Genomic DNA, 25,705 nt, shown 5'->3' on the forward strand with positions numbered 1-25,705 from the left:
CCTATTCTTTTGTCTCTGTTTTTCCTTTTTTCTTTTGCCCTACCCAGGTACGTGGGGAGTTTCTTGCCTTTTGGGAGGTCTGACGTCTTCTGCCAGCGTTCAGTGGGTGTTCTGTAGGAGCTGTTCCACATGTAGATGTATTTCTGATGTACCTGTGGGGAGGAAGGCGATCTCCACGTCTTACTCTTCCGCCATATTCAAGGTCCTCCCATAGTCTTGTTTTTGATGTGTCTTTTAGTTTGTTGTTGGCCTTTTGGTGGCAACTAGAGTTCATGTGAATTCCATCGATGGACTTCCATCTGGCGGCAACGCCGACTTTTCTTTGAGGAAAAATGAGAGAGAAATGAGTTCTGTCTGCAACTCTAAAGTTCCTTATTGGTTTTTCCTTTATTTTTTTCTTTTTAAATTAAAACAACTGGAACACAGAACAACTGCAAGTTCTTTGACTTCTGGGTTCTGCTTGTGTCACTCAAGGAAATAGTGGTGCTTAAGCCACAGAGACTCGATTGTAAATATCTTGTGTGTGCACATAAAGTTGGTTGTTCCTTTGTGCATTTCCCCTCCCCCAAAACATGCCCTCACACGCACGTGCACACATGCATTTATGTTTCGAGGTGACTTGCCCACTCGATCACCCGCTACCACCGTAACACCCACACTGTTTTGAGTGAACAAAGGCTGCGTCAGGAACTGTAGGGGCTACACCACCCTCAGGAAGGGTGAAGAAATGGGGGTTTTGGTGGTAAAATACACCTCAGGAGTGTGATGTTCTTTTTCCTTTGCTACCAACTCTTCACGGTGGGTAATTCCAACCCTGGCTCTGCTTTTCCATACATTTGCTTAAACCTGCACACACAGCCTGCCCACACACATACACTCACACTCACCGCACGTGCACACACACACGCACGCCCTGTGGCTGTGTCCCCGTCTTTCTCTTCCGACTCTTGCTGTCAGCCCAGGAGAGCTCTCCTGCCCTCTCCTTGCGCCCCTTTCTCTTACCCGCCTCCTCATTTACACTGTGAGCTGCACAGCGTTCCTCACAGCCAGTAGATGTGAGAACAGCGCCGTCGATTCAACCCATTTCAAGGAAAAGGAGTAAGACGACGAGAGGTGAAGTACAAGATGGAGTGAGCCATGTGCCAAGCGTCGGGGACTTGAGTTCGCCCGGAAGGCTCTGCAGAACCCCCGAATCACCGCCCTGGTCCTCAACCTGTTCTCACTGAACTGTCTTCCTCAGGTTCTTGAATCAGCACTCAGTATGAATAAACATTTATTGGGGGTTCCATTCAATTGTTTTTGCTTAATTATTGTTGCAAAGAGCTGGTTTTCCGTTACTTTAACATTACTTTTTATTGCAAATATGTAGTATTTAAAGTGTATTTTGGATTAAACAGGTTTCGTGGGCTGGCCAGGCCACCAAATCACTAGTTCTGAGCTCCGAATATCTGACTTAACTCTACTTCTTTGTTGGGGACAGTCTGTCCTAAGAGTGAATGTCAGTATCTCTCTGTGTTCTCTGTTTGCGTCTTGGCTGCAGCAGAAACCCTGAGGGGCGTGCTTGCATGTGTGTGCGCGTGTGTGTGAAGGGGGTGGGGAATGACAGGAGCTCATTCCATGTTTCTGCTCAGTTCCTTACCTGCCCCCTTGGCCCCCTTTTGCCAAATGGTTGGGACCCCCTTGGAGACCCCGCGTGGTGTAAGAGTGAGGGAGAGTCTCCAGGGGTGAGAGGCCCCCTCCCATGTTTGCAGCTCCGCATGTTCGTCGGAGCCGCTTGCTGTGCAGCTCCCCACTGCTCCCTCCTCCCGTTTGATTCTCCTTCATCCAGAACACACAGAATCCCTGACATAGAGAACGCAGGTTGTTCCGGAGGACTGTAGCCCCTTCAGGAGAAGAGAGTTTGCAGTCGTATCCCGGGCGGCCCTGTGAACACCGGCGTCCATCCCAGCGCCCTCTCTCAGTCACCTGTCTGTGGGTTACCTGTGGTGGGGACCATGTTCCCGCTGGGCTCCTCCTGGGCATTCCCACTTCGTTCCTGCAGGCCTGGTGGGCAGATCAACGTGTGGGCAGGGCTGGCTTCTCTGAGGCCTCTCTCCTTGGTGCGCAGTTGGATGTCTTCTCCCCGTGTCCTCACGTGGTCACCCCGTGTGTGTCTGTGTCCTGATCTCCTTTTTTTATAAGGACGCCCGTCGTCTGGGATCAGGGCCCACTCATGACTCATGGTTTTAACTTAATCACCTCTTTACGGACCCGCATCTCCAAATGCAGCCACATGCTGAGGTCCTGGGGTCAGGACTTCAACGTACAAATTTTGGGGGACACAGCTCAGCCTGTCGCACCCATACATAGGAAACGAGGTCAGGAATGCAGGAGGACGGAGTCCGTTTTCCGAGCCCTGGTGAGGCCCGCAGAAGTGGGGAAGCAGGAGACAGAGGAGGGGCGAGGCCACGGCCAGGTGGGTTCAGAGGCCTGTCAGCAGCGGCAGGAGGGGAGCCACTTTCTCCCGCAGCGGCGGGTGGCTTTCAGGGGCACGAGTCTCGCCGATCACCTCTGGGGCGCCGCGTGGGAAGCCCCTCTGGGCTCTCGGGGACTCTGCATCTGCTCAGCTGCGTCCCCTGGGGCGTAGTGGAGGAGGGAGGCCGCGCCGACCGGAACCCCCTTTCCCCCCAGCAGAGCCTGCGCCCCTGGTGCTGGCAGGTGTGCGACTGCTGTTGCAGGAAGGCACGTCTCTGCGCCCGTGTCTGTCTGGGGCCCCGCTCCGAAGTTTCCAGATGTTGTGACCCCCTCAGGGACTCGAGGACACGCTTGCTTCCGCAGAAACCCGTGGAAGCCTGGCGCCAGGAGGGCCGTGTCTGTGCCTTTTGCAGAGCAGTGGGTCCTGAGCAGGGCTGGGGTCGGGGGCCTGCAGGCCGCGCAGGGAGCCACGTGGGGAGCGGGTGCTGCCGGGCCCTGAGGAGGGAGATGCGGGCCCTGATGTGAGGCCCGGGGTCGGGGTGGCTCTCGGGGTGCTGTGTCCCCGCGAGGCTCCCCGGAGGCCTTCCGTGAGCCACGGCCTCGGGCTTAGGAGACGTGCTGGTGGGGAGCGATCAGCAGAGCGTTTGTCCGAGGTTGGGGGCGGGAGGAAGGCCGACCTGCCTCCATGGGGGCCTCTTGGAGAAATCCGTGCTCACGGGTACATGCATCTCGGAAATTCCTGTAATACACGGAATTACGCTAAATAATAATTAAGCGTTGCAGCTGTTAGCCTTCAGGTCCCTGAGGACCTGTAGCTGAGGCTCCGCTCAGGAGGGACGGGAGAGCAGGTAGTGTCGCTTCCGGAGAACAGACGCCCTGGGCTGGCGGGGAGGCCGACCCCCGGCTCGTTTCTGCAGAGACTCCCAGCAGCTGCAGAGGGGCCGAGCTTGGCCTGGAGGAAGTTCAGTCTGCGTGTCTGAGATTCCTTTTCCTCTTTCCTTTCTAAGCCCATAAGGGGCCCAGGGGCCAAGCGCGCAGGGAGAGGGTCAGTGATCCGAGGTCTACAGTGGGAGCTTTTCCTGGGGCCGGTGGGAAGAAGAGCATTCCAGGTCCCCGGAATAGCATGTGCAAAAGCATGGAGGACGCGGCTGCCCAGAGCTGCAGGCAGTGGGGCTGCGAGGGAGGCGGGAGTGGGTGGTGACAGCAGACCTGATGACAGGGCCCTGTGGCTTTCTATAGGGCCCATCGCTGGAGGCTTCTCTTCACTGGATGCAGTTCATTTGGTGTCGTAGAAAGTTTCTGGTCGCAGAGAGAAGAGCTAGAAGGGGAGTGGCTTAAAGCAGAGGGACTAGTTAGTAGGCTGCTGAGGCAGAGGATGGGGGTGATGGACGTGAGAGGAGGAGGCGGAGGAGGGGCTTTTAGGAGGTGCAGCCGCCGTGGGCGTGGGTGTCACTGGTGAGTGGGACGGGGCAGCGGATGAGGAGTCCAGCGTGGGACCGCTCAGGAAGAGGTGCTCGTGCCGCAGAGGTGACAGTGTCCAGAGAAGCTGGACTCTGCATCTGGAGCTCTTGGAAGGGTTTGGACTCATGAGTTTAGGACTCATGACTGATGAAGGCCGTCCGTGTGGAGAGGGGCCCGGGGAGGAGTGTAAAACGTGAGAAGACAGAGCCAACAGTAGAAGCTTGGTAGACGTGATGTGTCAGGGGTGTGTGGAGAAGGGGCACCGGGCGGGCGATGAGGGCTGGGTGGAGAGACAGGAGACCAGGAAGACCCACCTGCTCACGGGCGGCAAGGCAGCACGTCAGGCACCAGGCGGAGGAGTCGGGGAAGGCGGGGACGGAAAAGCCGTCGGAGGCCGTGGGCGCCGTGGAGGCAGCAGGTGAACTGAGTGGGTAGAGGTTCTTCTCATGTCAAGACGCTGTCGTTTAACAATTAAATACGTGGGAGGGGAAAATGCACACGTGCCAGGTACCGCTCTCGAGCGGGGTCGCCTTCTCTCCCCGCGGCGGCCTTCTCCCCGTGCCGACCCGCCCGCTGCCCTGGTGCTCGTGCGGCTGCTTTCACGCTTCCTGATCAGCGGCAGTGTTTTTAACGTTCACTGAAAGTTATCTGGACAAGAAACAGTACTGCGGGTATAAATAAAGAGACACAGGTGGATGGTTTCCTTTACTTCGGGTGCTTTTGCTCTCACTGTCTCCTCAGGGGCTTTTGTGGTGAGAGCAGGCAGGCCCGGCTGGGTCACCAAACCAGACACAGGCCCGCATGACGTAGGCGGGTAGGTGCTCGTCGCTCTGGGAGGGGTCAGCCATGTGGTCACATTTGTGACGTCGTTTTCTGTCCCTATTTTCTTTTTAAAAAATATTGTATCAACTTTGAAAGGTAAAGTTTCAGAGGGAAGTATCTTTTGACCTTGAAATTCCACAGAAACTGTTCCTGTTTTCGTTTTAATGAAACAGATTAGGGCAGATCTATCCTCTGATAGTTTCTTTTCATAAATATTCTCCAAATCTTTCATTAGCTGTAAGTGAGGAAGAAGCAAACTCAAGCAGACAGCTGCTTGCACGTTGGTGGGTGCTGTGTTCAGGTGTCGGCGGTGTGTTTGCGTGTCGATGGGTGCTATGTTTGGAAAGTGCATTTGGTTCTTACCTGTGTTTCCTTTGACCACCCGCTGGGCACAGGGGAGTAGGGGTGGCTGTCACACACATGTGAGTTCTTGCCGATGAAATGATGACTCTTCCGTCAGTGGGAGCCATCATCTTGTCCTGGGGTGTGGCGGTATGCTATGTCCCTCGGGGATGCCCACAGCTGGACACAGCTGAGACTGTCTCCTCTGGGGCCACGTGGGCTTAATTACTTCACCAGCGCTAAGCGTCACTCTGCCAGGCCACTCTCGTGGGGCTCGCAGCCCCGAAGGTCCCCCTGATTGGCTCCCACCCGTTACCCCACCAGCTGTGTGTCCTCTGCGTGAGCCCTCCCCATTTACTGGGTTGTGTTCAAGAGAGCTCAGCCCAGAAGCCCCGACATTCCTGGGGTGGGGTAAGGAAGCCCTCGGGGACAGAAGGAAAGGTTAGGGCCTGTCGAGTAGCCCTTCTTGGAATCAGTCTTAGACGGAGCTTCAGGAAGGTAATGTGGTCACAGCTTCTCTGTTCAGTATCTGCGTTGTTCAACTCAAGGTTTGTTGACACAGGGTTCTGGGCATTTTAAAGATGAGCCAGACCTTTTGGTTTTCTTGGGGTGATGGGCTGAGCGAGTGAGCAGTCAAAACCACTTTCAAACTGTGAAGAAATCAGGATCGTTTCCTCAACTTCTTTTATCCAATGACTTTTTGTAAATCCAGTAACTGATAACCTGTAGAATATTTCATACTACAAAGGCAGTAACATTTAAAAACACAGATCCACAAAAAAGGAGAAAATAAAATGGCAGCATATTCCCACTCACAACGTAGAAGACCACTGTAAATTTCAGTGCTGCTTTTTACACCCTTCGTATTTATAGCTAGCTTTTTAGAACTTAATTTAGCATAAGTCTATTATTGTGTTAAGAAATATTAACTTATAGAATGTTTGATGGTTTCGTATATTCCATTGTGTGGCCATACTATATATAAGTGTATGTGTGTGTGTGTGTGTGTGTGTGTGTGTGTGTATATATATATATATATTTTTAATTTATTTAAAAACAACTTTTTAAAAGAACAGTTTAAGATTTACAAAAAGACTGTGATGATAGTACAGAGAATTCCCATATACCCCACACCCAGTTTCTCCTTATTAACATCTTACATTAGTACATATATTTGTTATAATTAATGAACCAATATTGACATATTACTATTAGCTAAATTCCACACTTTATTCAAATTTCTTTAGTTTTTCTCAGCGTCCTTTTTCTGCTCCAGGAGCCCATCCAGGTACCATGTTACATTAGTCATCATGTCTCCTTAGGCTCCTCTTGGCCATGACGTTTCCTCAGACTCCCCTTGTTTTTGGTGACCTTGACCTTGAGTGCTGGTCAGATATGTTGTAGAATGTCCCTCAGTTTGGCTTTGTTGATATTTTTCTCATGATTACACTGGGGTTATGAGTTTCTGGGAGGAAGACCACAGAGGTGAATGCTGTTCTCGTTACATTGTGTCAAGGGCACACACTATCAAGATGACTTACCCCTGTTGACGTTGACCTTGACCTCCTGGCTGAGGTGTGTTTGCCAGGGGCGTCCGTGTGAAGTAGCTCTTTCCCCCCTTCCACACTGTGCTCTCTGGAAGGAAGTCGCTATGCACAGTCCACGTCTAAGGAGTGGGACTTGTGCTGCCCTCCTCGAAGTGGGAAATCTACACAGATTGTTTGGAATTTTCCTGCACAGGAGATTTGTCTCTTTTCCTCGTTTATTTATTCGCTAATTTCTTTTATACTTTGGATAATAATCCACTACTACTTTATTTTTTTTGCTCAGATTTTTTCCAGCTTTGGTCATTAGGAGCTATTTCAGTTGGCTCTCTTTGAATACTCCCATTTATATGGCTGTTTTTTTGAGCACTTCCTTACTTTCTGGCCCTACCTGATGCTCTAGGCTCATCTGGTGTATTTCCTGCCCGAATCTTAGAATTAGCCATTTCTCTAAGGAATCTTAGTGCCTTTTATTTGTGAGCGGGATTAGAAGCCAGGATCTGAGCACTGGGTGTGCTCATTGCTACTGTGGTGTCATTGCTTGTGGGCGTCTTAGCTAACAGAGCAAGGAGTCACATGTGTGTGCACTAATCATACTTATAAATATTTCTATCTGTGACCATCTGTATCTGTATCAGGCTAAACAGCAGCTCTTATTGGTGTCTCCAGCCCTAGTTCATCGCCACGGGGGTCCTTCTATCTCCTGCCTTTGCTTCTGTAGTCTCCAGCTCCAACAGTGAGAGATCTGGCCCCCACCAACTGCCATCTATTTACTTAATTGTTGGATTTCAGTGTCAGAACTGCTAGTCTGTGCTACTGGTGAAACTTTATCAACCAGAATACAGGGCTTATGTACAGTCTCTTTTGCCAGTAGTTTTATAGGCTCTCCTCATTTCCAACGTTACTTAGGTCATCGTCTTTCCCCCAGCCCCTGAGAGGTGGTGGTTTCTCACATTTGTAACACAGTTAGATTCTTTTATCATAGTCTTCATTCCATCACGGGGTCCTCCTGCCTCACTGTTAATTTTTGGTTAAATTTGCATACATTTAGGTTCATCTTTGTGCTGTAAGTTCAATGGGCTTTGACAGGCGTGTAGAGTCATGTGTCCACAATTACGGAGAAGTTTCACTGCTCGAAAAATGCTCTGCGCTTCACCCAGTCAGCCCTCTCTCCCTGGACCCCTGGAAACCACTGATCTTTTTCCTGTTTCTATAGTTTTGCCTTTTCCAGAATTTTCAGACTGGCTTCTTTCACTTCAGGATGACTTCTTTTTAAATACTGCGATAACAACCTGTTCTACCCAGGGGCCCAGTGAACAGGCTCCCACCCACATGCTTGAGCTGATCCCCTGGGGCCGCAGAGATGTGATGCTTGGGAAACGTGTGGGGACTCTGCGTGTTATCTGTGGGGCAAGGCTGTGCGGCGAGACTTGCCTGTAGAAGTTTTCCTTTTTCTTCAGCAAGGCCGTGGATGTCTGTTGAGGTGTGTTCAGGGGACAAGGGCAGCACCCTGTTTGTATGGTCTTATATGTGGCTACAAGACGTGCACAGTTTAGAAGAGTTGGAGGAACAAATCATTCTGTGATTTGTGGGTTCTCTTACCTTCTGAATTCTATGTAAATTGATGTAACCTCCAAGTTCATATCTCAACGCGTAGCCTTTGTCCAGTCACTTAAGTGCAATCACGAAACCATGCCGCTCTCTGTGGGCCCCGGGACAGGATGAGGCTGGCGCTGCTAGTCCTGGAAATGGACCTTGAGGTGCTACTGCCGGTCCTGACACATCAGCTCGCTCAGCTGCCTCCTTGTTTTTTGAGGTGAGGGGGAAATGAAGAGAAGACGTGTGAGAGGGTAGGGAGAGAGGGGGTTCTGCAGTGATCTGCACCTAAGAAGAGGGTGTAGAGTCACAGACATCAGAAGAAAAAGTAACCTGGCATTTTCTGCTGTCCCCAAGTCCTAGGCAACTGTTTTCAACCTTTCGACTTGAGAAAAACAAATTGAAAATCGTGCATCACTGGCACTTGTTACGCTGGTGAGATTCTCTGCAAACTACATACAGTCTCACATGTGCGAGAGAGTAAGGCTTGTTGTGGGAGGGGTCATAAGACAGCAGAGCGCCTTGGTTCTCGTGGCTACTGCTGCCCTGTGCACAGAAACCAGGACCCATCACTTTCTCATTAGTTAATTGTCTCTGAAAAGAGTCCAGTCTCCTTCTAGCACAGTGTTCTTTGTACCCTTTCTGGTGGCTTTTCGCATTCCCATCTGATCTGCTCACGACTGTCTTTCTTCTGCTGTTCCTTCTCTTCCTCATTTTTCTGAGAATGTGGTTGCTTCTTCTACACGAAGTGTTTTTCGTCAAATGGGAGAATTTGTGATGTCTCTGAACTGCTTTACTGTTACAATAGGAAAGAAAGGGCCTGGGCTAGAATAGAAGGGGAGTTACAGTGGATGCGAAGAAGGGTAGAATTTTCTTTTTGTAATGAAATTTTGGAAAACATAAAATAGCCTTATTCTGAATGTGTGAGAATGAGAAGGGGGGGAGTTTGAGGGTGTGAGGTTCTCACGGGGTGAGAGTTTGAGAAATCACTCATTTATTACTGAATAAATGCAGCAGAGCTTTTAGTTCCTCTCTGCCGAGCACCTGCTCTGGGTTGAGTAAGCGAAGCAAACGTTCGTCAGCACACCGGGGACATCCGGGTTTTTCTGTGTCATGGGGGCTGTGGGGGACCCCAGAGGGGGAAGCTAAGATACAGAGTCATCACATTGAAAACATCCAGTGTTCCCTCTGAGAACCAGGCCCAGAGGAATGTTCCCTAGCATGCACAGGACAGGGCACATTTTCTGGCATGCCCTCGACACTTTGGGGATGGAGGCCCTGAAACGTTACTGGTGGGTCATCATCACTGATGTGAGGTATGCAGATGCACTTCCCGTGGTGGCTTCTGGGGACGGGCCTCTGTATTTCACTTGTGTCTGTGGCTCATAAGGGACCTTGAATGGATGCTTGGTGAGTGGAATTGCAATTTAAGATGCCCCTAGTTGCTCACAGCTAGGCACGGAGAAGGAGGTGGGCACGTCACCCATCACTTCTCCTGAGCGAACCTGTAGGCAGCTCTGCTGGCGTGTCACCGTCAGTTCTCGCCATGTGTGGCCACCCAGGGCCTCAGGCCAACCTGCCAGCACCAGACAAAGACGGGGCTCATCACATTTTCCTCGCGGCACTCTGCCCGTGAGCTCAGCCACGCCTGCTGGCTGCTGGCTGGCAGTTTGCCTTTTCCTATAGTGTGTTGTCAGCAGAACCCATAATATAGATGTACATGAGGCCGTGGGGACTGGAAAGAAGGAAAAGAAATCTTGAGAGCTGATTTCCCCACGCATGCAGTTGTGGTCCTGCTTTTTGAAACAGCACTCAACTTTGGTTCTGTGTCACCTTGACCTTTTGACTCTGCTTGATAGAAGGGGGAATGGGTTGGGTGTTGGGCCCTTGAACTGAATCACAGAGGTGACTCTGTGAGGTTCACGCACCTCCTACTGGGCGGGGGGCAGGATGGCACGTTGACCGCAGTCCTGCTTCCTTCTCTGGAGGAAGAGTCCCGGGCCTGCCCCGCAGGGTCAAACAGCTGTGGCAAATGTGGAAAGAAGGCTCGTAGGGGCATTTGCTGCAAGCTTTTACCAACGATGTTGGTGGTTAGCCAGCCCTGGACGTGGCCCCAGGCCCAGTGCAGAACTCAGTTGACCCTGCCTGCCCAAGACTTAGATATAGATGGGAAGGATGGACCGGTTTATTAAATCTGCACAGGACGCAGAGGGGAGGGCTGGAGAGAAGCTGGAATTGCACAGGTAGAGTCCAGAAGATTTAGGCTGAGGCTGCGACATGTGAATTCCCACGAGGATGAGGACAGAGTCCCGTTCTGGGGTCGAGAGGTCAGTGGTGGGAATGATCCAGGACGGTCCAGGCTGGGTGGCTCAGCAGTGAATGTGGGAAAAAACCAGCTTGTGTTCTGAGGTGAACTTGGAGTCCGTGGTGTCCTGGGACCCCGGAAAGGCCCCCGTGCGCTTGGGCACGTGCAGTCCAGGTTTGGGGGCGAGTGGCTGCCCCTGTGTGGACTGTGCTGGGGCCGCGAGGCCACCTGACATAGGCGAGGCCGGCCTTGCGCTCCCTGCCGGCTCTGAGCGTGCAGCGAGGAGGGACGCCCCGAGGAGCGTGCTGGGCCGGGCTGCTGCGGAGTCCCGTGGGCGCGGCTGCATCCCTCGTGGTGTGTTCTGGAGGGGTCCTGTCTTGGTTCCCGCCTGTGTTTTCAAGCCGTTTCTAACCTCCTTTTGGTCCCATGAGCAATCCGCTTTCCTTCTAAGGGACCGGGGCCAGCTCAGTTTTCTGTAAATAACTGAGGCTTTTCAGGCGCATGGTGTCAGTCACAAGTATTGAGCTCAGCTGTTGTAGGAGAGAAGCAGCCATAGATGAGGCGTAAGCAGGGGGGTGGGCTGTGTCCCAATAGCACTTCACCTGCACAAGCGTGTGGCCGTGCTTTGCGTGCCCCGGGTACTCTGAAGCTCCTGGGGCTCCTCTCTCTGACCCCCGGGTGGCTTGATGGGCTCCAGCTCTGGTGAGGGGAGGGGAGAGGCAGAACCAGGGAGAGGAGTGTCCACCGCTGCAGGTGGCCTGTCGCTCCTGGTCTCTGTTCACTCCTGAACTGTGTGCCTCGCTGGAGACAGGGATAGACGAGAGCAGGGAAGGTAGACTGAAACCTTGTCAGCTCACAGTTTTCAAGTGTAGTGGCCCCAGCCCTTTCTGAGTAAAGCTTGTTAACATGCGGCCTGTGTCCTACGGGACGTCATTGCCAACTGGACGCTGCTCGTTCATATCACTGTGACACAGTTTTCAGTCATTTTTCTTCCCTGTTCCGCTGTGTAATCTGGACCTACCATGGACAGCAGAATGCAGGAGATCAAGGATGCAGAAATACAACAAGTTAAAGAGGAGGAAAAAAACAGTTACTGCTCAGATTCACCCAGACACGCTTCCTAGCCCTTCAGCCCCATCCTCTGTCGTGTGTCTGCGTGTCCCCAGTACTTCAGGTGTCAGTGTTAAAAGGATGTGCAGTGACAGTTATCTCATTTGGGCTTTCGTGTTTGGCATGAAGACTACACTTACCACCATGCTTCTTTTGTGGACAAGTGCTCACAAATAGCAAACGTTCTTTCTTATCTCATCATTTAAAAACAAAACCAGAAAATTATCTGAAAAAGACGTGAGATGTTTCTGAGCTCGTGGTGTGAGAATTGTAAACATCAAGCCATAGGGGCAGTTCTTGCCTTTTAATCCTGATTAAAATATAAATATACACCTATCTTAAAATGAAACCTAAGATACTCATAAACGTTAGTTGATGTATGATTTTTTTCTTTCATAGCTAATACAAAATAATTTGAATAAGGCATGTCACTTGATGTTTGGAAAAATACAGAATTTGGATCCAAAAAATGAATCATAAAAGGTTTGTTAAATTTACTTTATAATACAATCTTTAATAATATGCTGATTCAAAATTTATTGATTTATTTTTTGGGGGGGATGCTGCTATTTATTTATTTATCTGGCTGCGTTGGGTCTTCGTTGCTGCATGCAGGTTTTCTCTAGTTGCGGTGAGCAGGGGCTACTCTTCGTTGTGGTGCGCAGGCTTCTTATTGCTATGGCTTCTCTTGTTGCGGAGCACGGGCTCTAGGCGCGTGGGCTTAGTAGTTGTGGCTTGTGGGCTATAGAGCACAGGCTCAGTTGTTGTGGCGTGTGGGCTCAGTAGTTGTGGCTTGTGGGCTATAGAGCACAGGCTCAGTTGTTGTGGCGTGTGGGCTCAGTAGTTGTGGCTCACGGGCTCTAGAGCACAGGCTCAGTAGTCGTGGCGTGTGGGCTCAGTAGTTGTGGCACACGGGCCGTAGAGCACAGGCTCAGTAGTTGTAGCGTGTGGGCTCAGTAGTTGTGACTCGCAGGCTCTAGAGCACAGGCTCAGTAGTTGTGGCGTGTGGGCTCAGTAGTTGTGGCTCGCGGGCTCTAGAGTGCAGGCTCAGTAGTTGTGGCATGTGGGCTCAGTAGTTGTGGCGCACGGGCTTAGTTGCTCCGCGGCATGTGGGATCTTCCCGGACCAGGGATTGAACCCATGTCCCGTGCATTGGCAGGTGGATTCTTAAGCACTGAGCCACCGGGGAAGTCCTAAAAATTTTAAATTAAAATTATTTCTACATGTTGTGCCCTTGCTTCTTGTTGGAAATGCAGAAATTTGGGATCCACTCCGGCCTCACGAATCAACATGGCATTTTATCAGGACCCCGGTTGATTCATGGGCAGTAAAGTTTGAGAACTGTGTGTTCTATCATGTGACGATGGCAAAATAAGATCGATTTCCTTAGGAGGGTCCTGAGATTTTATGTGACTATCCAGGGGCCCCATGCATCAGGAATGGCTGAGAAACTGAACTAATCTTTCCCTGTTTCACCTGAGACCCGAGGCAGCCCAGCACTGCGACAGTCCCCAGGCCATGCATCCAGCACATCCGCGGAAGGCTGGGTCTGCAGCGCACGTGCACCACACCCGCAGCCCTACTTCTGTCTGGTCTCCGTCATTTTTTCTCACTTCCACGCGGTTCTTTCACGGGGAGCTGCTGTGTTTGGCCTGGCTCATGACTGCGCCAGTCGGGGGGTCTCTGGGGTTCCATTTCTTTCTCCTAATGCAGTGGGTGTTTGCACCCTCAGTATTTGACATTCAAGGCTCCTTGTTAAATATTTTTTTCAAAGCTTTTCTTTAACTTTGTATCTATGGAAACAAGATTAGAAATGCTTTCTAAATCCAAAAGAATAATTCAACAAATACCCTTTTTGGGGAAAATATTATTGCAGTTCAGAAAACCTGTCTGAGAACAAAAAGCAAAGAGACAGTTAAAATGCCACTCAGAATACACCTAGTCCAGCTGGAGCGGGAATGCATGGGGCTGATGTTACTGAACCAGGTGCACTTTGCCCGCCGCGCAGCAAGCCGCCCAGGTGTGCAGCAGAGAGAGGTTCGCGTGGCCGTGGGGTGGGAGGTGTGGCCCTGGCAGAGCCCACACCTAACGACCTGGGAAGATGAAGGTGGACGTGCAGGACGTGAGGACGAGGGTTGCCACCCGCTGGCCGCGGGCTGGCTGCAGGGCTTTGTTCCTGTCTCCGGCCCTGCACCGTCCCCTTTGTGGACAGAGACCTGCTGGTGGGCGGCTGCACACAGCAGAGGGGTTGCCCGCCCCCCTCTCTCCAAGGGGAGGACGGGCCTGTGACGGGAGCTGCTTCTCCTTCTGGGGCGTCCTGGGGGGCGGGCAGCCCCGCTCCTCCCTCTCCCCCTTTTGCTCCCCACTCTCTTTGAAATCTCCATCAGGGCTTCGATCTGAGATCTTGTTGCCCTTGTCTCAGGAGGTAAGCGCCAGTTTCGGATTGCGCAGCCCCTGGGCTGGTGCCCTTTAATCTCTTGCTTGCTTTTCAGAGTCTTGTTCCAAGAGAAGTGGGTTTTTAATGTGGAAGTGGTTTTCTGTTCCTGCCGGGACACCCTGCCCTGAAGCATTTTTGCCTTTGATCTGATGGAAGCATCCAGGCACAGCTCAGTGGGCGCAGGGGGCCTCGCTGTTTGTGTGGCCTGTGCCTGGGGCACGGTGACGTTGAGAGCGGTGCCGGGGGCAGGGAACCCCCGCCTTCACCTCGGACAAGTCCGCGCGGAGCCGGCCCCTCTGCTTCCCCTTCGGAATATTAGAGGTGAAGACGGCTCTAAAGAGAACCTCTGTTCACTCTTACGCCTTCGTTGCTAATGTAGTTCCTAGAAAAGGGTGTAATGTGATCCCCAGAATTCAGGGTTGCAAGCCTTTCGTGCTTTCCGTGAGGGAGCCGATGAGAAGCTGATAAGGGGCGGCCGCTGCCGGTGGATGCCGCGGTCACGTGCCCCGGGTCCAGGGGCTCGCGGCCCCGCTGCGCTTCCTGAGGCTCAGCAGAGCCAGGCAGACACGGCGCCGCTGCCGGGGAGCAGCAGCGGGCTCGGAACCGTGTCGGCAGCAGCGCTCGCCGGGCCTGGGTGTCTGCTGGGGTCTCGAAGAGGTCAGGGGCAGGCGGGGTTTCTGTCACGCGACTTTGCCTTAGATGTTTAAGTTGTGACGCCTGCCGTGTTCCCCGTGCCAGAGCCGGTACGGCTGTGGCATAAAACACGCTAGCAGACGCCGTGGCCATGAGAGGTTGAGTGTCTGTCCTGAGAGGCTGCCTTCTGTGCTCGCACGACTCTGTCCGCCCCGTGTGTGTGGCGATGGGGGCAGCACGGGGGCTTCGCCGGGTACCGGCCTCAACGTGGGCCCCGTGGAGAACCGCTCAGGGGCGAGGGTGAGTGAGTGCTTACAGGCACCCGCCCGCGGGCCTTGAGGAAGATACGCACAAGTCTGGTGAAGAAGCAGGTGACGGCCTGGGCCCCCCGGTCCAGGTGACAACTGTCTGTGGTATTGCCCAGCACCAGCTGACGGCCCGGTGCCTGCTGTCAGATGCCAGCTCCATTCAGCCAGGCTTGACAGGCGTCTGTGAAATGGGCTTGATGCCGGACTCAGAGCTGCCTGTGCATCCCTGCGGCTGTCAGGGAGGGAGCTGGGCTGGGCCTTCCACCCCCGCCTTGGCAGGGCTTCTCTGCTCTTTTAGGAGGTGCCCCCCCACCCTGGCTGGAGAACCCGGCAGTCATGGTGGGAGAGGGGACCTGTCGCCACCCGGTCCACCAGCCGCCCCTGCCCTGGACCTCTGCCCCGTCAGGAGAGGCCCCTCCTGCTGCCTAGTGGGCCGGCCAGGCACTCGAGAGATGTCGGGCCCAGGGGTGGACGGTCATGGGATGAGGGTGGTACACGCTTTACCAGAGGCCTTGTCCCTGTCACCTGTGTTCTGACACCACTTTTCCCAGTAATGGGAACGACTGAACCGGGATAGCCACGTGCTGAGTGTGGACGCCCACATTTGCGAGCTGGAGGCCTTGAGAGCCCCCGTCCAGCTCCCTTTAGGAGCAGAGGAGCGGCCCCTCCCACGTGAGCTCGCCCGATCCGCTGGCCCTGCTCCCGGGAGGGCCTGGCGGGGGATGAGCAGGGGGGTCCACGTGCGCGCGCGGGCGTTAAGAGGAGCCGGGGGCGTCTGTGCCCAGCTCCAGCTCTGAGGGCTTCCCGGGGACCCCGGGGACCACAGAGCTGTCCTGGCGCTCGCCGAGGGGAGGTGGCTCTCAGGACCCACACCCGCAGGGGCCCCCTGGCCTGCAGGCACTGCGCTGGGAGGGCCTGCACTGCTCCCACTCGGGTCCAGTGGCTCACAGCTTGGTTCAGGCACGAACCTTCGTGTTCCAAGGCCACACATACGCAGCTTCTAGGTTGCTGCTACTTAGACAGGTAGAGCCCAGAAGCAGCTCCCGGAAGAAGAGAAATGGTCCAAATGAGTGGAGAACAAGCTAAGTATATGACAAGTCAGTACCAAAAGCAAAGCCTAAAAAACAAACCAGCCCCAAATCGAGGTCTGCCCATCTGCCGGGCTTTCCTGGGGCGCCACCAGGTGGGGCGCTGCTCCTGGGCTGGTTTCCCCTTGTTTCCTTTGGTTTCTTCAGCTTCTGCTTTGAGACTTGCCTCAGGCCGGTGCCTCTGGGCCAGGGCTCCTGGTGCTCAGCTCATGGGACGGGGTCTGCCACGACTTCGCGTGTCTGCAGGGGCTGAAGCCCTGCGTCCCGCCCGCTCTGAGTGGCCTCCCGTCCCTTCCTGCTGGGCTGGGGGCTGCTGCCGGGGCTGGGGCAGCGTGTCGGGGCCGGGAGCAGACCCGAGGCAGGGGTGTCGCCGTAGGGGAGGTGCATGCGGCTGCAGGGGCTCCCCGAGGGTGTCAGTGGCCCTCTCGCCCTCCCTCCAGACGGCAGGTCACTGAATAACGCACAGGCTGTCCTCTCCTTGACCCAGATCTGCTCTGCATGCACGGGAGAGAAGGGCTGCAGGTGAAGGGGGAGGAGTGGAGTGAAGGCTGAGGTCTGGACATGCCACTCCATCAGGTGCAAGTCCAGTGGCCTCACCCCTGCCTCTCTCTGCTCAGGTGACCTTGGTGAGCACACACCCTCTTAACCGGAACAGCGTGGAATAGTGGGGAAGAGCATCTTTGGGGCAGGGGCAAACCAGGCTTTTGGCTGTGGACATATTATTCACCTTTTTGGGTCCTGGTTTTCCTCATCTATAAAATGGGAATCGGTGCATTGCAGCGTTATCGTAGGCCTTGACACAATGTATGGAAGGCACAGGTCACAGTGTTCAACTGACAAGCTCAGGAGCACAAGTGTACAAGGTAGCGGGAAGGTCGCTACATTGTATTGTTTACTTGGGACAAGTGACAAAGTAACGGAAAATGCACGTATGAGAAGACATTTTGTGGAAAATTGCCACTGGGAAAAGGATGACGTACTTGTCATTAACACATGCCAGGTAGTCCTGTGCCGGCTGGATTTCGCTGTAGTTTTACTTGGCTGTGATACTAAACCATTCTTGGCTTAGCAGCATTATCAGCTCTCGGTTCTAACAAAACTGGGTGAGAATACTCTGGGTTTCTGAGAATCTTCCTCTTACCTTGTAGAAGATCCAGAACCACTGCTCTTGTTCCTGTGGTCCATCTGAGAGGGGAGCTATTTTATTTCTGGTGAGAGAATTCACTTTACATTCAGCTTTTTCTTACATTATTCAGTCACAGAACCTCTCTATTATGTTAGTGCATGTTTATGTCTGTCTCAGAACTTGTGCAGAAGCCCTGAGGGAGGGGAGGGAGTTCTTTTGATTCTGGTTTGTCAGGCGAGAAGACCAGCCCCAGGTGGGTGAACGGCTCCACTGTGGCTGGTTGGAATGGAGGTGTTGGAGTTGGCGGGGCTGGGGCCTCTGGCCCCTGCAGCAGAGTCCCACCTGCGGGGACCCCCAGGAGTGGAAGGGACAGGTTGGGGGCAGGTGAGGGTGAGTCTCCAATCGACAGCGCGGTGGGGTCCAGCTCACATGGACTCTTCCCACCACAAAATACAAAACCCTTTCTGAATGCCTCTTGGCAGTGGTGGGGTATGAGAGGCAGAGCCAGCCTGGGTCCTCTCAGAAGAGCTGGATCCATTTTAATTGTGAATAGGATAAGAAAAAAGAGGCACCAAGATGGTGACACTGTCCCTCTCAGTATCTGATCAGAGAAAGTAAAGAGGAAGGAGATTTTGAACTAAAAAAGCTCAGGGGTGTGTGTGTGTATGTGTGTGTGTATGCGCGTGCACACGTGTGTGTGTATGTGTGTGCGCGTGCGCTCCTTGTCTTCATGGGCAGTGTGGACCACACCCTTAAGTGAGGAGTTCCAGTCTGAGCACTGGGCCCCAGGAGATGCAGGGTAGATGGCCGGCTGTGGCTTTCTTCATGGATTTAACTCTTGCCTTCAGAGCGACATCTGGACCCGAGAGCATCCATGCACTTGACCTGAGGCAGCAGCGTGAGCGGGGACCACCCAGGGTGAGGGGGCAGTGCCAACCTGGGGACGGGACTCTGTCCAAACCAAGCGCTGTCAGGCAAACGTCTCTTTCTTTCTCTCTTGATGGTTTATGGCTGATATTTAAAATGAAATATGGTCTTTCTTAATTTTAGTGCAAATAACAACACGAGTAAATCAGCAGTCAGATTAGCATGTTGCCTGGCTGGGGGAGATGTGCACAGCGTTTGCAGCTCTGGCCGTAAATAACTTGACGTGCTGCCGGTGGCGGTCTCTCTGAGGCATTTTCTCCGGCTCCCTGGGGTCAACCAAGCCAGGTGGACACCGACGGCACACTGTTGTTCCCAGGTTGGGATTCGAGTGCCTCGTGATGCACACCCCATTCAGATCGCATCTGACCGTCAGCCGTGATAGAGCAGGACGGGAAGCGAACAAAGCCTTTTCCTGATGCCTTTTCTAGCAGTGTCACCTGCCGCTTCCACGTGACAAGCACGGAGTTCTTACTGTGGGCGCGTCTCCGGCCTGAGCCATGCGGCCGCCCTTGCCCCTCTGTCCTGCCTTCCTCCGAGGTCTTCTGCGATCGTCCCGGGCAGTAATGGAGAGCAGCCACCCCTGAGGGCCTGGGCCGTGGCAGAGGCGGCCCGAGCCCCGGGCTTCTCGCGAGACCCTTGGCAGTTGCTTCTGGTCACCCAGCCGAGCGGGTCTCCCTCTGGGTGGATGAGCAGAGCCTTAGAGGTCGGCTAACCTGGCCCTGATTGCAGTGCTCAGGATGCTGAGACCAGAGGAGCCAGGGGACCTCCTCGAGGTCACTGCTTTGGGGGGAGCCAGACTGGACTCAGTCTCCCTGTGCCAGGCTGTCTTGGGGGGGGACATTCACGCAGCTTCCCTCTTAGGGTGTTTTCCTCCTCTCCCGCGCTCGGCCTGGCTCTGGAGGGAGGGAGGAGTGGGGCAGGAGGCAGCAGCTGCAAGAAGAGGGGAACTGGACCCTGGGGTCAGTTCACGGTAAAGGAGGCGGTAAAGGTGTGCGTTGAAACTAGACTAAAAAGGAAGTGCGGTCTCTCATGAGGCTATGAGGTTTCAGGAGGATGGAACCTCTGCTTAGAGCTGAGGCCCAGGGCAGTGTCCAGCTTGCTGCGGGTCTGCACCCTGGGCCTGCCTCTTAGGGCTTCTCCTCTGGACCGAGGGGACTGTAAGGTCCGGCTCTTAAGGTCGTCACAAGGGCAGGGTGAGACTCCTTATTCTCATGAATTTGGGCAGTTCCTTCCTCTGTGAGACTCTCTTCCTTGGTTCTGGGACCATATTTTGCATCCTCTGCGGATCCGGGTTCTGGGCCTTCCTCAGTCCTTACCTGTTTAAAGGAATGAGTGCTTCAGCTGTAGGACCTTAGAGCAGTTCCCTGATTGGAAACTTCACAGTGACCCTGGGGGTGAACCCCTTGTAATTAATGACTTTCTCTCTTTGTCATCCTCTTTCACTCATCTGTTTACCCTTGAGCACCTGCAGTTCACCAGACACATGGGTAGCCATTCAAGCAATGGTAGAGGGTAAAAACATGAATTTATGTGGTTCCTCACCTTGAGAATCTCATGTTCAGAGAAGTTATGCCCTTAAGTTGACATCACAGTACAATGTGGAGAGTCCTACAGCGGATGCCCGGACAGAACTAATTGGCCAGCCTAGTCAAGGGAGTTTCCAGGGGGGACTGTTGACTTGGGTCTTAGTGGATAAATAGGAGTTTGTCAGTTGGAGGAACAGGAGTGCAGGCATTATGCTTTGAAGGTAACGTGTGTTCTCTGCACTGCTGAAAGGCACAGTGTGTTCAGAGTACACTTGGCTTTTGTTGGCTCACGGCCCTCCGCTGGGGCAGGTGTGATTATAGCATGGGGGCCCTGAGGACCACTCTGAGTATTGTTCGCGCTGTTCACACCCTCACCTGACCGCATCACCCCCCTGGGGATGGATTTTCTCTTGTCCTTTCCCTGCATCGCAGATGTACTTGAACGCAGGGCAGGAGGTCCACCTTCTGTGCCCTTCCCCCACCCCCCGCTTGTGGGTAAACTTGTCTGGCGTCGCACTCGCTTCACGTTCTGGTCTCTTTATGGAGCGCGTGCCTTTCTCCCTCCTCTTTCTCCACTTCTTGGCCACAAACGCAGGCTGCCTGTCCACTTCGGGCGTGCACGTAGGGGGTGTCAGGATGCTTGAGAGAGGGACCCAGGGCGCTGCCCGAATGATGGTGCTCACAGAGCCCTGTGGGCCTGGCCCTGACGGGGAGCTCGCCGCGGAGGGGTCTGCCTGAAGGGCCCAGCCCGCGCGCCCCCTCCGCTGCTCACCAGGAAGGCCCCCTCGGGCGCACGGCCCCTCCTCGTTGCCAGAAGGGACAGGATGACTGTGGTTGTCCTCCTGGTGGAGAAGCCGGGCCTGCATTCATTCCCTCTCACTGACTCAAGCCAGGGGCGGCTTGTTCTGGCTTCCAGATGATGCAACGTCATCTCAGAAAGGCCAGACCCACAGAGCCCGTGCAGGTCTGCACTGTTTCTCTGGGACGCGGGAGTCAGCAGATGCCATGGCCCGAGGGCTGCCTTGCTCGTCTTGAGGCTCTGACTCCTTCTCCTTTGTGTTTCCTCCCCAGGCTGCTTATTCGAGGATGGCCTGTGCGCACCCTCTGAGACCTGCGTGAACGGTAAGTGCTGGTGCCACCGGACACACGGCTGAGGGTCTGGGTTTGCCTCTGTCCCACCGACCCACCGTGACTCCAAGAGTGGCTTCACTGTGCAGAGCGAAGGTTCTGGGTGAGGCTGGTTTTGTTTGATTCTTCCGAAGAGCGTCATTTTAAGGTGATTCATGAGAAGCTTTGAACAGTAAAGCTGTTTATTTGTATTTAAAAGTTACAGGTGGTTATGCTCAGACTAGTGTCAATGAAAGTAGCTAAGGCTCCATGAACCTAGAATTCCAGAGTAGGGCTGGTTGATTTGGGGACTCTCAGATTCTTCCCATCTCTCCTCTTCCGCAGCTGCATCCTTTCGGCCCCCTCTTTTCCTCTCTTCTTAGGCGGAGAAGAAGACGTCTGGTGCTTTGTGTTTTCAGGTAGGGCTCGTAGCCCACAACGGGGGACCTAAAATATCAGAGCAGGGCGTCCTCCCAGGCCCGGGCTCTGGACCTTTGCTCAGAGGGGCTGCCCCTTAAAAGAAGACCCAGCATCTTGTTTGATGGGCAGCAGATCCGGGCAATGCACACGTTGATCATGGCATGCGGCGGGCTCTCTTCTCCCTCACTGCCCGTCCCTGGCGTTAGATTATGGGTGTGTTTGGGGTGGATTTTGTCCCTGCCTGGATCCTGCCTGCAGCGCTCACTGCCTGGCACAGGCGCTCTGGCTCCACCTGGCTCTCTGTGCAACGCGGGGCTTGTGGGTGGACCCAACTTGGGAGGCCGTGCGGCCCTGGGACCCTTCTGTCCAGTGCAGTGAGGCCCTCGGGGTGAGGGGGCCTCTGCCTGACCTTCGCTGAGCTCACTGGTCTTTGCCAGGCCCACGGGGGACACTGTTGAGGGGCTGAAGGTCAAACACCAGGTGCGCCAGGCATTCCGGGGTGAGAAAGCCCTGGGTCGGAGAGCGTGGATTTCAGGGCTGGGAACAACTTTGTGTCTGTGTCCCGGCAGCTCGCGTGCCCTGGGGACGAACTGCTGACCAGCTGGATGGTTCGGTTTCATGTCTTTGCTTGGGGGGGGTTCTGTTCACATCATGACAAGCGGTGGCCTGGGCTGGGGTGTGGCCTCTGTGACCAGAGGTGTCCCAGTTTGTGACGCTGCAGGGCTGTCCGGCCTGAGCACCTCGGGGTGCAACCTTGCGTGGCTGGCCCTCTCTCTGGGTCCCGCTGTGGCTTCTTGCGACGGTACCTCCTGAAGCTTTTATTTGGAGGCAGCTTTAAAAATAATTTTATTAAAAAAATATGTCATCTGCCCTGACTTGGTGAAGTTGGATTATAAAGGAAACAGGTGTGCCTGTTTAATTTAATTGGAGACTAGGGTGGCACCAGCGGGATAAAAGCTGTAGCTCTGTTCCCTCCCCTTTGTCCTTGACAAAAAGCAGGCCTGGAAGTCACAGCTGTTCTCGGAGGCTTTCCTTCCCTAACCCCGACTGGCCTCCCTGGCATGGAATTACATTAACATTATATAACATAATAGCTTTGAGTTCTTTGGAAAAGGAAAGCAATTTAAATGTAAGTATAAACACACAGGCCTTGATTTATGTAGACAGACAATATTTGATATGTTCTCTAGTACAGTCAAAAGCCGGCTGTGAAGTGGCAGAGTGGGGTGATAGGCAGCAACAAAAAGAGGTGCTGGCCTGGATCTGTGGTTCCCACGAGTGACTGCATGATTCAGCCTGGCAGCAGGTGGGTGTGGGCCAGAGAGGTGTGGCCCGGCAGCCAGGACACGACAGGGGGCCGGTGTGTGGAGTCCAGAATGTTCTGCGGTCAGACTTGGTTCCTCTCTCTCTCTCTCTCTCTCTCCCCCTCCCCCTCTGGCCGTCTCTCCCTCTCTTCTCCCCTCCCTTTTCTTGGAACACAGGTAGAAATATATGATCCTACTAACCTTATATATATTTTCAAAAAGCCCAACAGGCCTTGTTAAGCACAATTAAAATGCTTGCGTGGAATAAGATACTTTGTAAAGAAAAGCCAAAAGAAACAGAGTCGCCACCTCACACCTACTGTGATGGCTACTGTAAAGAACCAAAACCCAGAAAATCACAGGTGTTGTCAAGCATGTGGAGAGATCGGATCCCTTGTACCCTGTGGGTGGGAATGTAAAATGGTGTAGCTGCTGTGGAAAATAGTATGGTGGTTCCTCAAAAAATTAAAAATAAAGTTACAGTATGATCCAGCAATTCCACTTCTGGGTATATACTCAAAAGAAAGGAAAACAGGGACTCAGATATTTGTACCTCCAAGTTTACAGCAATGTTACTCACCGTGGCCAGGAAGCAACCCAACTGTCCACTGATGTGAATGGATTAACAAAATGTAGCTCATCCACACACTGGAACGTTACCCAGCCTGCAAAAGCAGGGAAGTTCTGACACATGTTACAACATGGGTGACCCTGGAGAGCATGATGCTGAGTGAAATAAACCAGTCGCAAAGGACAGATACTTAATGATTCCACTCATTTGAGGTCCCAAGAGGAGTAGATTCATAGAGACAGAAGGTAGAATGGGTGGGGGGCACCAGGGGCTGGGAGGGGGGATGGGGAGTTGTGTTCAGTGGGGACAGAGCTTCAGTTTGGGAAGATGAGAAAGTTCTGAAGATGGATGGTGGTGATGGTGCATAGCAGTGTGGATGTACTTAGTGCCAATGAGCTGTACACTTAAAAATGGTTAAGATGGCACATATTATGTACATTTTGCCACAATTATAAAAAAGATAAACAGATTGGGAAAACCATTAGCAACATGGCAGACCAAGGGTTTGGATTCTTAACTACCAAGAACTCTTACACATTATAAGAAAAAGGCAAAGAATTCCATAGGAAGGCGGGTGAAGATGTGAATAGTAATTTACAGAAGAGAAAATGAAAAAGGCCCACATACTATGTGAAAATATGTTAACCTTCAATAGTAATTAGGTTACTATTTACTAATAGTAATTAGTAAAAAACATAATTATAGGGCTTCCCTGGTGGCGCAGTGGTTGAGAGTCTGCCTGCCAATGCAGGGGACACGGGTTCGAGCCCTGGTCTGGGAAGATCCCACATGCCGCGGAGCAACTAGGCCCGTGAGCCACAGCTACTGAGCCTGCGCGTCTGGAGCCTGTGCTCCGCAACAAGAGAGGCCGCGATAGTGAGAGGCCCGCGCACCGCGATGAAGAGTGGCCCCCACTCGCCGCAACTGGAGAAAGCCCTCGCACAGAAACAAAGACCCAACACAGCCAAAAATAAATAAAAATAAAAGTAACTACATAATAAATATAAAAGATTATTTAAAAAAAAACATAATTATAAACCACACCCATCGGATTGCCAAAAATTAAAAGATGAATAACATCCAGTGCTGGTGAGAACACAGGGAAATGGGCGCTGATGTACTTTGCTGGTCAGTATGTTTGGTGACATTCTTTCAGAATGTAATCTGGCAATATTTACCAAATGAAAAATACACTGATAATTTGATTTATTTTTGAGATTCACACATATAAAAGCAAAGGCATCCACCAGTATTTATAGTGGCAAAAACCCATGACAGCTGTAAATCCAGTGATGTGGGAATGTTTTATGGTAATGGTTTCCTAAATTATGGTGGATCTATGGTATGGAATATTACAAAGATACTTAAAAATGAGTAAAATGTCTATTTTCTGACCAGGAAAATGTCCATTATATAGTAAGTAGAAAAAGTAAGTTGCAGAGCAGTGGTTATAATATGATGTAATTTTCTGGGAAAGCCCATCTATGTATCTGCATTTCCCCCTCCGTGTATGACCAGGAAGAAGGGTGTGAAAAGGACCACTGTATCTTTTTGGGGAACTAGAGACAGTTTGGAGTGGGTGTGTATGGGGGGATCATTAACTTACGTTTAAGTACCTTTGCATTGCTTTATTTATTAAAGCAATCACGTGTTACTTTTGTAATAAAACTAATCTTATAAAGACATTTCAGAGTCTGATTTAGAAAGGCAGATCTTGGACTTCCCTGGTGGCACAGTGGTTAAGAATCCGCCTGCCAATGCAGGGGACACGGGTTCGAGCCCTGGTCCAGGAAGATCCCACATGCCGCGGAGCGACTAAGCCCGTGCGCCGCCACTACTGAGCCTGCGCTCTAGAGCCCATGCTCAGCAACAAGAGAAGCCACTGCAGTGAGAAGCCCGCGCACTGCAACGAAGAGTTAGACCCCACTCACTGAAACTAGAGAAAGCCCACGTGCAGCAACAAAGACCCAACGCAGACAAAAATAAATAAATAAATAAATAAGTTTGTGAAAAAAGAAAAGAAAGGCAGGTCTGGTTAAGGCCCGCTGCCTTGGGTGCTGACCTGTGCAGGCCAGGACTCTAGCCAAGCCCCCAGCTCCCATGCAGAGGGCAGCCCCGGGGGAGGCATTAAGACCCCATTCTGGCCTCAGATGGAAGCTTCTTGGTGGAAATGTCTTGGGTGTCTGAGGTGGGTGGGCAGGAGGACAGATGGTACCTGATGGTCTTCAGGTGGGGTTAACACTGGGTGGGCAACTGGACGAGAACCTGGGCACAGAACAGCCCCTGAAGTCCAGCGATGAACACTAGTGGGGCCGGCCTGGAGGAGCAAACGCTGGGGCTGGGGAGGGGACCTCTAGGACGGCCACCTGGCTCCCCTAAACAGCATCCATCGCCACAGCAAGCGCCTCACTGGGCCCGGCTGGGCTGGCGGGCCTCCGAATCCGGAAGAGGCCTGGGGTCAGGTCCCCGGCCGCCCACTGCCTCTTTCTTGAGTTGTGGCCCTTCTGGGGTCTCAGAAATGCGGCTGCCGGTCCTCAGCCCCACGGGCCCCTGGGCCCCGAGCGTGTGAAGGAACCATCCTCCCTCCTCCCTCCCTTTTTTCTTCTTTTCCTTCTAAAGCTTTC

General features: G+C 53.0%; 1 protein-coding gene across 1 annotated transcript in view; it reads left to right on the forward strand.

Annotated features, from left to right (window-relative positions):
- Positions 1-25,705, forward strand: part of PTPRN2 (protein tyrosine phosphatase receptor type N2) — a 710,720-nt gene that overhangs the window by 50,117 nt on the left and 634,898 nt on the right. The window contains exon 2 of the mRNA XM_057550450.1: positions 20,751-20,801. Within this exon, the coding sequence (XP_057406433.1) occupies positions 20,751-20,801 (51 nt within the window). The remainder of the gene's footprint in view (positions 1-20,750; positions 20,802-25,705) is intronic.

The sequence above is a fragment of the Balaenoptera acutorostrata genome, chromosome 7, assembly GCF_949987535.1.
Source record: "Balaenoptera acutorostrata chromosome 7, mBalAcu1.1, whole genome shotgun sequence".
In the NCBI taxonomy this organism is placed as follows: Eukaryota; Metazoa; Chordata; class Mammalia; order Artiodactyla; family Balaenopteridae; genus Balaenoptera; species Balaenoptera acutorostrata.